Source organism: Sebastes fasciatus, chromosome 16 (genome assembly GCF_043250625.1).
Source record: "Sebastes fasciatus isolate fSebFas1 chromosome 16, fSebFas1.pri, whole genome shotgun sequence".
In the NCBI taxonomy this organism is placed as follows: Eukaryota; Metazoa; Chordata; class Actinopteri; order Perciformes; family Sebastidae; genus Sebastes; species Sebastes fasciatus.
In genome coordinates, this window is record NC_133810.1 from 15010524 (window position 1) to 15025000 (window position 14477).

General features: G+C 40.3%; 1 protein-coding gene across 1 annotated transcript in view; it reads right to left on the reverse strand.

The window, feature by feature from the left end:
* The window catches only part of LOC141752454 (replication protein A 70 kDa DNA-binding subunit-like), a 48707-nt gene that overhangs the window by 16311 nt on the left and 17919 nt on the right, over window positions 1-14477 (reverse strand). Inside the window, exons 11-13 of the mRNA XM_074610440.1 lie at window positions 7645-7781; window positions 6923-7071; window positions 4169-4298 (exon numbers count right to left, since the gene is read on the reverse strand). Of these exons, the coding sequence (XP_074466541.1) occupies window positions 4169-4298; window positions 6923-7071; window positions 7645-7781 (416 nt within the window). The remainder of the gene's footprint in view (window positions 1-4168; window positions 4299-6922; window positions 7072-7644; window positions 7782-14477) is intronic.

The window sequence follows — 14477 nt, forward strand, 5'->3', positions numbered from 1 at the left end:
ATGAACTGTGTCTCAAATGGGAAGAGGCACACACACACACACACGTGTATACGCCTGCATGCGAACACACACATATGGATGTAAACAAGCACAAAGCGGTAAATACGATATACGTGCGCGTGTGAGAAAAAGCCTTTTTTTCCTAGCTTCACCAGAGGGTATTTCTTCTACCAGGAGAGCAGGCCTTGAACAAGATGTTGGAATTACAGCCAGCATTTAAAATGCATTCTAAACAACAACTACAAGCAAGAGCTGGGCCAGACTCATTACTAATGTTGGCCTAAATGAGTCTATCAAAGACTCTCTCTAGGACGCCGGCCAAATTCACACACACCGACTGAGCAATGCTGCCTTCGTTATACAACCCACACTTTCTGTGAAGTGTTCAGTAGGAGCATTGAATGTGAAAAGGCCATTGTGTTCCCTGCATCCCTTGTGAGATGCTTGATGTTGTCCTGTGTCCCCGCGACCTCTACAGATACTGTCAGTCAGACTTAGAGCTCTCTGACACTTTCTCCCCGCTAGCTAGCACTGACTCATAATCTGTCCACCCATCCATCTACTCAGTACCCATGCCACACAGCAAGAACCCCTCCGAAACACTTACTAAGAAGGTTTTTTTTTTTTTTTTAATTAGGAGAATTTCTCCCGTTAGCAACAGCCGTCTCCCCCTCAAACCCCCTCAACACTCCACTCCCATGTTTCCGCCTGCATGCCTGCCTCATCACATTTTGCAGACTTGGGCAGATTGGAGCGCTCGCAGGCTGAAGAGGTGGGAAGGCGATGGGTGGGGAAGGTGGTGAGAGGGTGGACGTGGCAGGAAGAAGAGAGAGAAAAAAGAACAGGACGCTTTCTTTTTGGGGGGCTTGTTGAAGGCTCGTGATGCTGGCAGATGCTATGTGAGGATAGAGGTCAGCGGGATCTGGACCACGGCGCCTCCATCACAACTCTAAATGAATCCCCCCTGCATTTGTCATCATCTCTGCCCTTCTTCTTCTACTGTGTCTTTTCCGTCTCCCTCTGTATTCCAGTGTGTACACAGACGCCTTGGGGCAAAGTCTCAACCTTAAGCACACTGAGGAGAACCTAGACGAGCAGCACGACTAACGCCGCGCACCGAAAAAACGCTCACAGACACACAAAGAAATGTGTGCGCAGACGTACCTAAAGATTCACACACAAACACACACACACACACCTAACAAGCTGGAAATAGTTTTCATTCTTATCACACCAAATCCCTGTGTCACCTTCTGGCACCTAAATGCAATTAAAATTTGTATGTGGAAGGGCAACCAAGTGAAAATCTACTCCACATAATTGACATGGCTGCACATGCCAACTTTAATGCTTGTCCCAAAACCCCACACACACACAAACACACACACAAACGTCGCTACATTAATTAGAAATGGCTTGTTCACACACACACACACACACACACACACACACACACACACACACACACACACACACACACACACAGTCACAGTCATGCAAATACATAGAGGCAAACAGGTAGAATGTCAAATTAGATTCCCTCAAAGTACAGCTAATGATTTGCAGCCTCCGAGTGTGTGATAGACAACCTCCTTAAAGCCGTTCAATTACAGAAACAGTTGGGGGTACACAGGGCAGAAACAGAAAAGAGGTGAAGACAAAGAGAATAATTGAAAAAAACTCAGAGCTTGAATTATTTACACATTCTCACCTTTCAACTCTTTTTCCGGCGTCTGCCAGTTAATCATCCCTATTTGTATCCTTTTCTAAATAACCCTTCTCTCTCTTAGTCACCGCACTCTTCACTCCGTTTTAACTTTTTTAGTCCCGCGGCCTTGTTCCCTTCCATCCATGAAGTGTAAGTGCCTGGATCTCCTTCCCCCGTCTCTCACTCTCCCACGTTCTCCGTCCTCGCTACTTCCCTTCTGGTAATGTTATGCCCTATAGGCTTCCTCAAACTCCGACGCATAATTAGAAATTTTCATTAGAAACGACATTGATCTTGAAGCTGCCCGTAAGTGGCTTCTAATTAAACGTGAGGGATGAGGGAGACCAGTCGGAGATAAACCTAATTAATTAGATGGAAAGTTTATGAGTGGCACACACCACTTACATTCGCTCTACTTTTAGTCGAAAGCGTCGCATAATTCTGTGCGATGACACTTCTTAAAATGGCACAAGGTTCAATTTGAGAGTTCTCACACGCTCCTCCAGCGGCGTACGGCGGTTCAACCCGTACTGCTAATATGCGAGCGTCACTATCTCCCTCCCACAGCTAAAACAAGAGAACCATGACTCTAATCCGTGAAGTCAAAGAAAGGCACAGCCTAGAGCTGCTCTATTTACAATGAATGGAAGACTGACTGTGGATTTGTGTTTGGCTAAACGCTTACATTCAAATGAGACTGACTAAATCCATGTCTGTTCACAGAAAATCTTCTCTGGTTTTAAATAAGAGGCCATCAGTATAATCTCTATATGGCAAAACAAACACCATTCAACTGTTACGTGTTATGACCCTGTAATGTTTTAGTAGCAGGGGTTCTGATTTTCTACACTTTTCCAAAATGCCTGAGTTGGAGCAAGTGAAATATGTCAAGAAAAATGTGAGAGTCACGCTCTTGAGGAAAGTCCGTCAACATGATGGATTTGTTCCTGTGTGACTGCAAAACTTTGACGCAAAGGAGTAAAGCTGGAACTCTTTGATTCTCATGGATTGACAACAAAACCCAGTGTTTACTGTGCTTGTCTTACAACACTGAACGATTTTCTGCTATCAAACTGTAGCAATGCTGATGTTACGTCATCTGTAGGGGTTTCTTTCATTCGTTTTCAAACAGTAGCCAGTGAGGGAAGGATTTTCATAAAGAACCGGCTCAGAGATCCAACTAAAACTGCAACGCATATAACAAGATTTATTTTTTTGCTGTCCTACTGTAGATCCCCTGTTCTGAGGCTCAAATGCGAGCGAGTAAACCAATCTAAAAAGTTACGCATCCATATAAAAAAAAAAAAGCTAAATGGTCAGTGTCACAGTTGTTTATGGTTTTCATTATGGTTCTTACTTTCTGGCTTTTTATTGTGGACTGCACTGAATCATTCAAGTGCCTAAATCAATCTACAACCAAAGCCAAAGAAACAGAAATACTGTAAGTCCAACACATTCAGTGAAATGAAGACATTAACCCGTTATAGTTTATGTCTTCATTGCCTGCAATTTCCACCACTGACTTAGTCTTAAAGTTACTTTTTTATAAGTTCATTCATAGTGTATGAATGATATATGAATTTCAAATCCATTAATACAAATTACATCTGACTTGTGTACAGATTTAGCCATGGATCAATTAGGCCATTAACACAAAATATATATGCAATTATTTTCAAGCAAAACCAAGAAAATAATCATCAGATCGATAATAAAAATAACTCATTAGTTGGAGCTAGGGCTGCAACTAACGATTATTTTTTACTGTTGATTAATCTGTCAATTATTTTCTCGATTAATCGATTAGTTGTTTGGTCTATAAAATGTCAGAAAATGGTGAAAAGTATTGATCAGTGTTTCCCAAAGCCCAAGATGACGTCCTCAAATGTCTTGTTTTGACCTCAACTCAAAGATATTCAGTTTACTGTCATAGAAGAGTAAAGAAACCAGGAAATATTCACATTTAAGAAGCTGGAATCAGATAATTTAGACTTTTTTTCATAAAAATAACGACTCAATTCGATTATCAAAATAGTTGCCGATTAACTTAATAGTTGATAACTAATCGATTAATCGTTGCAGCTCTGGCTGGAGCCTAATTTCATTGTGAGGCCAGTCATCCATGACAATACAGCATCTGATATCAACAGGGCCTGGGAAATAAAAATACATTAACAAGATCTGTTTTATGGTAGATTTCTCTTTAAAAGGTCAATGTTGTCGAGCCACAAAAGTAATTTTGGTTTCATGTGGTCCAGTTTTTTGATTTCTTTCTGTTGTAATTTGGGTGAACTAACCCTTTAAATGTCAGCATGTTTAATACTTCTTTATTTGGACTGCTATGTGGTTGTGTGAGGCTTTATGTATGTATGTATGTATGTATGTATGTATGTATGTATGTATGTATGTTTGTATGTTTGTATGTATGTATGTATGTATGTATGTATGCATGCACTGCACCTTCTCTCCGTGTCCCAAGAGTTCCTTCTTAACTTCGCTCAGTGTTTTCCAGTTCACCTTTGCTCCGCTGCCCGCTGACCTCGTCTCCGTCAGGGACTGGCTGTCGATCGCATAGCCTCCCTGGTCGTACCTATAGTGTGGACATTAAAAGACACGGCACGTATGTGCAAATTAATGTGTGCGCAAACAATCTTGCAAGCCAAAAACAAACACATATACATGTGAAATAAGACTTGCATTATTTAGAAGGTAAGGGAGACAGAAAGAAAAAAGAAAGGAGGATTTGTTGAGTCAAATGAAGAGCACAGAGCGTGCTTGAGAACGTGATCCCTAGATATTGAGGTGATTAAACTACACAAGATCTCTTTGCGAAAAAGGAGGTGTGAAAGCAAGTGTGTTTGTTTACATGTATGAAGGTGTGTTACATTAACAGACTTTGATTTTTCCTGTGAAGGAGATACTTCACTGTATCTGCTATTATCTAAATAAACCGCCTTCAGCCATGACTGAATTACTCCCTAAATCTGAAACTGATTTACAGCTGCTGCATCTGTGTCGTTCAATCTATCATGGACAAATGCATTCATACTTCAATAAGCTTTTTATATTTACATATATTTTCTGTCCATAAGCATCTTTGCTGAAAGAAAAACAACGGTTGTCTATCTTTCTTTTTGTGTGCCAACTCCATGTATTAATTCATCTATCTTTTTAATATTCCCTTTAAAATCTTAATGCATCAGCGTGACTCCTGCTCCGTATTCTAGCCGAGCAGAGCAATCTAATCAAGGCATCATCCAAATTCATCAGTTTCTTTCAATTATGCAAGCAAGCCCGGTCAAAACAATCCCACAAAGCACCACATCGCCACAGGAAGTAGAGTCAGACAGATGCTCTTTGTCTTTGTCAAGCGCAGACCTACATGTTAAAAAGGAGTGGAAAAACACAGTCTGCTTCCTTGAATAACATTCATTGTCATTCCTTCACCGCTGTCAGCATGTAAACTGGAGAGAGGACCAAACGGCAGCAGAGATGAGGGGGGAAAAGTCAGGGATTAGAGAAGGATGAAAGGAAGGAGGGGCGCTGTTTTTTTTTTTTTTTAAAGCTATTTAGCCCTTTGAATGTCAGGATGCGATGGTGTATTGACCAAGATTAAAGCTGGAGCAATGGAGCCTGTCCCTCCACTCTCTCCGTCTCTAACATAACTGCAATAACTAATGCAACACACACATAAAAACGGCTATTGCTCATGGACCAGTTAGTCAAATATATAAACCAGACATTAACAACTGAAAGAGTGAACAGAATAATGCCCACAGGTACCAACACACCTTTATTTACTGTATTCACACTTTGAAGCTGAGAGTGCACTGTTTGACGCAGTTTCCTGCCTAAGAATAGCTTTCAGTGTAACACACAAGCAATCACATGCACACTGAAGCACTGATATGTACACACACACACACACACACACAAAATACGCATTTATATTTCAGCGGTGGCCAGACTTGGGAACAGCCTTAATGAGTGAATGAGTCATAATTTAAAATCCCTCCACAGGAACTGCTAATAAGAATCCAGTTTGATGCGGCTCACCGTGTCCCCATCTTTCTGTGCACGTATACAGTAGCAGTTTCAGAGCTGCAATCCAGAAATATCCGAGTTCTGTTATTCCCTCCATCCAATCCTGTCTACATCCTGTCTAGAATCCTGCTGGGATTGAGGAGGCACATGCCACCAGTCTTCTGGCACGTGATCACCAGGGCTTTGGACTTAGGTTTGTTCATCATGTGTGTGTGCGTGCATGTGTGAACCTTGTGTTTATTATACTATATACTTTACGTATATAAAAGGGCAGTCAATCGATTAAAATATTTAATTGCGATTAATTGCATGGTTATATGTAGTTAATCACGATTTATCGCAAATGAATCACATTTTTTTATCTGTTCTAAATGTACCTTAAAGGGAGATTTGTCAAGTATTTAATACTCTTATCAACATGGGAGTGGGCAAATATGCTTGCTTTATGCAAATGTATGTATATATCTATAATTGGAAATCAATTAACAACACAAAACAATGACAAATAGTGTCCAGAAACCCCCCACAGGTTTATTTAGCATAAAAAATATGCTCAAATCATAACATGGCAAACTGCAGCCCAACAGGCAACAACAGCTGTCAGTGTGCTGACTTGACTATGACTTGCCCCAAACTGCATGTGATTATCATAAAGTGGGCATTTCTGTAAAGGGGAGACTCGTGGGTACCCATAGAACCCATTTTCATTCACATATCTTGAGGTCAGAGGTCAAGGGATCCCTTTGAAAATGGCTATGATAGTTTTTCCTCGCCAAAATCTAGTGTAAGTTTGGAGCGTTATTTAACCTCCTTTGCGACAAGCTAGTATGACATGATTGGTACCAATGGATTCCTTAGGTTTTTTCTAGTTTCATATGATGCCAGTATCTTCTAGCTTTAAAATTGAGCCTGCTACAACCTCAAAAGGTTGTGTTAATTCGTTAAAGAAATTAGTTTTTAACAACAGCCGTAATATACTGTATAAGCATTCCATCAACAAGAGGATACAATCTCTTTATTTGTAGAGTGATTTATGCGTCTGTTTACACATACGATGTTTTGTGTGGTGCTTGTGATAAAGGTACTGGATGTACACTGTACATACCAGCATGTGTGAACAACTCTGTATGTGTGAGTGTAGGTGTATGCGTGCACACCAGTTTGACTCACCATGCCCGCAGACTAAAGGCCTCCGGTAAGTCTGGGTTGACCATGACTGTTGAACTGAACAGAGCAGAGAGAGAAACGCCCCCAAAATCAGACAAGCGAGCGCCTTTGACGGCGACCACAGGGTCTCCAGAGGCGTTAAACTTCTCGGCCTGGAGAAAAGAACAAACTGTGTCAAAGACGGTAATTGAGAAGGGAAAGATTGGAGAACAAGAGACGTCAAAAGCAGCTGTGTTATTGTCTCGTATGTGTTCAGACTGTTTCTGCAGCTTGCAGAGACCGGAAAGTAATATGTGGTGTAGTTTGCTTTTATAATTGGACAACCTACAAATTAATTTGAAAGTCATTTTTGGATTTTGGCAAAGTGGAGGGATTAGCTCTTGCAGATTGAATGAGTTTAGAGAATAATACCGCCATTTCATGCACATTCGAGAGTTATTTAGCCTTCCGTCTCAAATCAGGGACTCTGGTCCAAAACACTCCTGAAGGTCACGAGAATGATTTGACCGATCCAAATTTTACAGCCCAGAAAAACCCAATCAAAATGGCTCCGTATGCAAGAGCACACACGGAGATATGTTACGCACATAGATTGATGGGCACCTTCATAAACACACGATTAATTACAGCCCTGCTCGACATGTTTTTATGTTAAACCGCAAATCCATCCCTGGATGCAGACAGAGAGCAAGCAGAGAGAGAGAGAGAGAGATTATAGTTATTACCTCCTCTCCCCACAGTGTGACTGTCACCACTTTGCCAGTTGTGTCTATTAGGTTGAGGGCCCTCTTGGAGACTTCTCTGCTGGTCTTAGTGGTGATACGGGATACATCATCCGCACTCTTGCACACTCCAATCACATCTACAGGCAGAGAGAGAGAGAGTCATTTTACATATCTATCTATAGATAGCTCATGAATGCAGATAGAAAAATATACTTACAATGAAATAAGAAAGAGGAATCAATAGTATGTTATGTGAAGAGAGCCTGTCTCCACATGGTTTAAAGTGTAAACATGCTCCCTGGGTAAACTCTGCGTAATATGAAGTGGTATCACATCATAAGCAGTAAAGACCCAACACAGCGGAGGGTTGACACCCCTCTGATATTGCCAAGTCACAGCAGACTGACATAAATGTCATAACAGGCTGGCTAACATCCAGGCCCACACTCCAAATCACAACAAACACACTCATTCCTCATTCATGTTTCCTGTCATGCTCAAGGCCTAAAAACTTCATTCAGGATTACTGCAGTGAAGAGCAGTCACTGCTGAGCTCTAGGAAGGTGAAGAAGAGCCTGGCACACCATGACTAATATTAAAAACTAAATCAGAACAAGTCAAATTAATTTATGAAGGGCTTATGTACGACAAATAGGATTGCCACAAGGTTACTGAAAACAAAGAAAATAAAAGATTAAATCAAGAAATAGTGTAAAAAGACAGGATTACATATGACATAGGGTTAGATAGCCTGTGTGTACAATTGTAATTCTGATTTAACCTTTAGTCTATAAAATGTAAAAATGGCCATGACTTAAAAATACCTCTTTTTTTCTGAATAGTCTTACAAACCATTTCCATTCATATGAAGCAAATTTAATAAGCTGTAAGCAGCAGAGGTTTGTCATTTTACTTGATGAATAACTTAAAGTTGCCCTCCGGAGTTTTCTTGTAAACAAACAAAGTTGTGTTTACATTCAGTGTTACTCTCCAAAACGCACCGTGTATGTCATTAGAACCTGATAAATCCGTTGAATGCTTTTCCTAATTAATAAAACATTTGCAAAGTGATTTTTTAATATTGCATTGTTTACGTTAATGTTTTCAAGATTGCAGTCTTCTTCTTCCTTGTCTTTGTTGCCGCATTGCTAAGTTTCTATGCCGACAACTGTTCAACAGTAGAATAGCGTGAAACAGGCGCCAGAGTTGTGTTTGTGTACGATCCAATCAAAACAAAGACCCACTTCACAAACTCCACAGGGCCCCTTTAAAAGGGACTGTATGCAAGTTTTTACATGTATAAACGTTATTTAATAATAATTTGTTATTGCCAAGGTGTGAACAGGTTGTAACCTAAGTAGGGCTGTTAATCGATTAAAATACTTTGTCGCGATTAATCGCATGATCGTCCATAGTTAATCGTAATTAATTGAAAATTAATAGCACATTTTTATCTGTTCTAAATGTACCTTAAAGGGAGATTTGTCAAGTATTTAATATTCTTATCAACATGGGAGTGGGCAAATATGCTTGCTTTATGCAAATGCATGTACATATTTATTATTGGAAATCTATTAACAACACAAAACAATGACAAATATTGTCTAGAAACCCTCACAGGTACTGCATTTAGCATAAAAAATATGCTCAAATCATAACATGGCAAACTGCTGCCCAACAGGCAACAACAGCTGTCAGTATGTCAGTGTGCTGACTTGACTATGACTTGCCCCAAACTGCATGTGATTATCATAAAGTGGGCATGTCTGTAAAGGGGAGACTCGTGGGTACCCATAAAACCCATTTTCTTTACATATCTTGAGGTCAGAGGTCAAGGGACCCCTTTGAAAATGGCCATTGCAGTCTTTCCAAACAAAAATTGAGCGATTCACTTCGATTCACAGAGGGTCCATCGTTTGGTTTTGGGTATCAAAACGGATCCTGAGCTGGCAAAATTCCTATCAGACAGGTAAGATAACATTACTGCCAAGCATGTGAAACATATAGTGATATTGTGGTTTAGCTGGCTAATGTTGCTAACGTTAATCAACATGATGCCTGTCAATCACGTTCAGTCTCGTGAGTCTCCTCACAATTTTGACCAATGTTCGCTCGCGTCTACATAGTGTGAGCACAAGCGCGAGCAACAGGACGCTGACTGTCGGAGACTTAACGTCCACAGGTGTCACTGTTAACAAGCATTTTCTGATTCTTACATAGAGCCCCTTTAAATGGCTTAACAATGATCGCATTTGTGTTAGTTCATTTTCTGTCCATTGTCTCATGCTGTCAGAACTAGCGCCCATGCGTTAAAAATTAAAATGACTGGACTGAATTATAATATAGATTTTGTAAACCAGTCATTCTCTGAGCTTCATCCTCCTGCCTGCTTCCTCTGCTAACCTTTCTCTAAACTCTCCCTCTCCCCCCTCCTCCCCCGTTCCTCTCTTGCTCTCTGTCTGTGCTCTTTCAGCCCTCCTTAATTCCATTATGATTGAGACGATGTCATCCACCTCTGAACTCCATTATCACCACAGGAACAGGCTGACAGTTCTCATTACCATGTTATAATCCCCTATTTAACAAAGGAGCAAGGAGAGCGGTAGTGGAGAGAGTGAATGTAGAGACAACAGATGACACACAGGACATGCAACGCTGCAACTCTGCGACCAAACACACTCCTCCAGGTATCTGCATCTCGGTGTTTCTGTGTTTCTGTGCTTGCGTGCATTGCTCTTAGTTTACACGAATGTAATCATGCAATATTACTGCTCTGAATGTAATCCTAAATTAATCTTCTACTCGGTAGGTTACAGTATGTTGTTTGCACTTATTTTAGACCATTAATTTATTCCCTAATATGGCGTGTCCAACACTTAAAGGGTAACTTCTGTATATTTTAACTTGTGCCTTATTTTCTCATGTTTTGTGTCTAACTGACTAATAGGAACAACAGTTTCTGAAATTGGTCCACTATTGAGAGGAAGCGCTGCAGACGGCAGCTACTCACTGGCTGCAATATGGTGCTATTGGGGCAAGCTGGCACCGTCATTTACGTCCACTAAAAGTGTTTGTTTTGCTATGACAGGCTCCGATTGTTATTATAAGTGTCTGACATGGAAAGAGTCTCGCTCAAGGAGAAGTCTCGTTGTGAAATCTCGTTGTGAAATTCTCTCCGACAGCGAGTTGACACACACACACACCGCTATTTTTTTAATAAAAATCAAAAATTATATGCATTCAATGTTGTGTCAATTTTTCTCTGTGGTATCCATATGGTTTGGCATATCGACATTTTTCAAGGTATTGTATCAAAGTTAGAAACAATCCGAGCCTGTCAGCAGCAAAAACGAGCACTTTTAGTGGACTTAACGTTAAATTGATGGTGCTCACTTGCCCTCACAGCTCGTTTTGCGGCTGCTGGTTACACAGTTATCCTCAATACTGGACCAATTTAAAAAATGTTGTCCCCATTAGTCACTGATCCAAGTTGAAAAATACCAAAATTACCATTTATTAGGATGAATAGCCCTTCTTGTGCTGCCATCCAGCCGTCTGCTGACCGTATGCAGTACAGCACTGCACTATTGTGCAATGCAAAATCACATCTGGATGCGTAATCACAAGAACAAACTGTGCTGATGGGTGTGGTGAGAAATGCATCAGAATAGTTTAAATTCCACTGTAGCTAATCTACTTCCTCCCCTTTTAAATCCTGTAAAGTACACGGTCACTTTGTCTTGAAAAGACGTTGCTTTTTTGATTCAGACTGAAATGTGATTGAACGATTATTTATTCTGTGGTCAGATAGTTCCTGATTTAAATCAAAATGTATGCCAATTTTATCTTGTTAAGTTTAAGTTCTTGCATTTAGACATGATTTAACAACTTTAGCCTCTAAATGAAACAGGTTTTGTAGAAAAAGAGAAAAAATAAGCTCTCCAAAAAGTATTGTTTTGGTGTCTGTGCCATAACTCAGGTAGTTAATTGACACTAGTATTGGAAACTTTTAAATAATGCCCATCCCTACTCAATAAGTAACAAAAACAACTGATTAATGTGAGTCTAAAAAGTTAACCAAACTACTGAAGGAGTCAAAAACTGTAACTTATGTCCTCATCCTCATTGCCATCACTGTCATACCTGAGCATCATCTCACTAATAATATTGAGCAGACTGACAAAAGCGCACTGTTGAATCACTAATTTCAACCCCAATCTACACTTGGACCATCCCAATTTACCTGTCACAGAGATAAGACATTCCTGTCAGGCACAGAGGGCAGGCAATGCAACTAACCTTCACAAAAACAGTGGAATGAGCGTTATCCGCTTTTTATCGCTCCTCTTTACCATATGCCCGAATTAACCTTCCCTCTGACCCTGTCATAATGCATTCTTCCAGGACACCTGGTATGTAACTGACTGGCACATGCCCGTCTATTAGCTCAGTTTTTTTGTACCATCTATATCTATAAGTTGTAATTGCCTGGGTTGACGGAGCAGTTAGAGAGATGATCCAGCTGATAACCCGAATGTTCTAACCAGCACACCTTTTGGTTTCTCAATAGAGTGGTGCAGGGATGACGTATTTTTGTAGGCCAACCAGGAAGTTAGCATCGCTCTGGTTCCCTCGACAAAAAAGCCAATGAGATTTTTCCATTGGGTTTTGGTTTATTGCAGAAAATAAACTCTGTGGCAAACAAACATTTATGATACCTACACATTTTGATCAGCAAGATAATCTCCACAAATGAACACCACTTTTATGATTTTTTAAGTGTAAATGCAATCGCCAGAAGTAAAAAGCTAACGTCAGGCAATAAACAAACTACACCACGATCGCATGACTTCACATCGCCACCACTAAGCTAAAGGCAGACTCGTGTTCAGCATGATGACGTTTAGTAGTCTAATTTAGCCACTTGTTAGCAACCGCCTTTTTTTAAGACACGTAGAAGCTTTAGAGTTCAAGAGTGGGATATTTACTGATGTATTTTATGTTGTAGAACAAAACGTTAACATCTCTTAAGCTTATGTTAACCACAGACCTTATTTCAGGCTACCTTGACTTCCAGACGAGGGAACCAGAAGTGCTAAAATGGTAACTAATTTCCAGGTTTTAGAACTCATGCAAGAACAAGTACAAGTCATGTACAGATAGTCTGACTCTCTCCAAAGGGGAGAACACTGAATGAAATATATAGCCAAGACAAGCTTAATGCAAAGTTAATATTCTGTTCACCTTATTATCATCATCATCATCATGGCTGTCCAATTTACTGAGAGATTTTTTTAGATCTTTTTATTAGCATATTTTGGGATTAAACTTGTACAGTTCAGTAGTAGTAAGAAAATTCTCACTCCGACAGCTGCCTCAGGGTCGAGTGTATTCCTCTGTAGCATGCGACAGTTTAACATCACCTACCGTAGGCTATAATATTCTCTCGCCTAATATCTCCATGACTGTCACATGATGAGAGCCTTTCATATTAGTCATGGACCGGTTTGCTTTAGAAAGACATTTAACTTCACGTCAAACCGTTCTCTCTTTATTTCTGTCACAGTGCTGCACAGCTCTGATGGCAGGTCGGTGACAGCTGTACTAATTAATATTTTCTAACAGTTCCGGGTCCTCTAACTCCACCACTGACACTGCTGAACTTATCACCATCTGCTGATTTCTGAAAGCAGGACCTGAAGCTCCACAGTGTGAAATTCTTCTTCTCTACTCTTTGGTAACATTTTTGTGAATGAAACTTACCCACAAACTAATGTAACAGGCAGCCTTATATGGCATATTTAGGGGTGTTGATTATGTAAATGCACAAATCTCCCGTATGCGTACGCTCTCATGAACAGCTGGCATCCATCAGGCTGAAACAAGCGATTTACGACAAGTTTGTCCAGTTAAGAGAGATTTAGTGGATCTGACTTGGAACACTCGTACAAGCAAACATCAGAAGAAAGTAAGCCATCCTCTTCACATCAGTGGGCAACCTCGGGGTCTGAAAAGGGAAGTCAATGCTGAAGTGCCTTAAACTTGCATTATTTCTAACAGCCAGCAGGGGGCGACTCCTCTGGTTGCAAAAAGAAGTCTGATTGTATAGAAGTCTATGAGAGATGACCCTACTTCTCACTTGATTTATTACCTCAGTAAACATGAGTTTATGGTCTCAATCGCTAGTTTCAAGTCTTCTTCAATACAGCATGATGTTCATTTAGTAAATTATGGTCCCATTTAGAGTCAAATAGACCATAAAGCAGGTTATGCTTTAGGGTGTAACTACATTGTGATTGACAGGTCGCTTCCACTGCGTTGTCTTGGTCTGGGAGTTGTCCGTGTTTTTCGTCTTACAACTTTAACCCTTTCACAGTGTCTTCAGCTCATGAAAGTTAATTATAACCTTTTGGTTGCCTAAAAATATCTTATTCAGTGCTCGATAACTTAGCTCCACCCTCTCATGTCACTTCTGATTGCAACAAACCAACATGGCGACGGTCAAAAACCAAGATGGCGACGGACAAAATGCCGAACTCGAGGTTTCAAAACGGCAGTCCACAAACCAATGGATGACGTAACGCTGATTATGTCAGCTTCTTATATAGTCTACGCTTCAAATGGATATCAACATGAACCTTTTCTTCTCCTGACTGGACTAACGCACTACTAGCTGGGCTGTTGATGGTCTTTGCTTCTGATTTTTAAAAATAGATGTACAGTACATGACAGTCACTCAGGATTGTGGTAAAATCTCTCCTTAACTATGCACAAAACTCAATATCTGAATGAATATGTAGAAAAAAAGAAATGCCACAATGTTGCTGGATCAT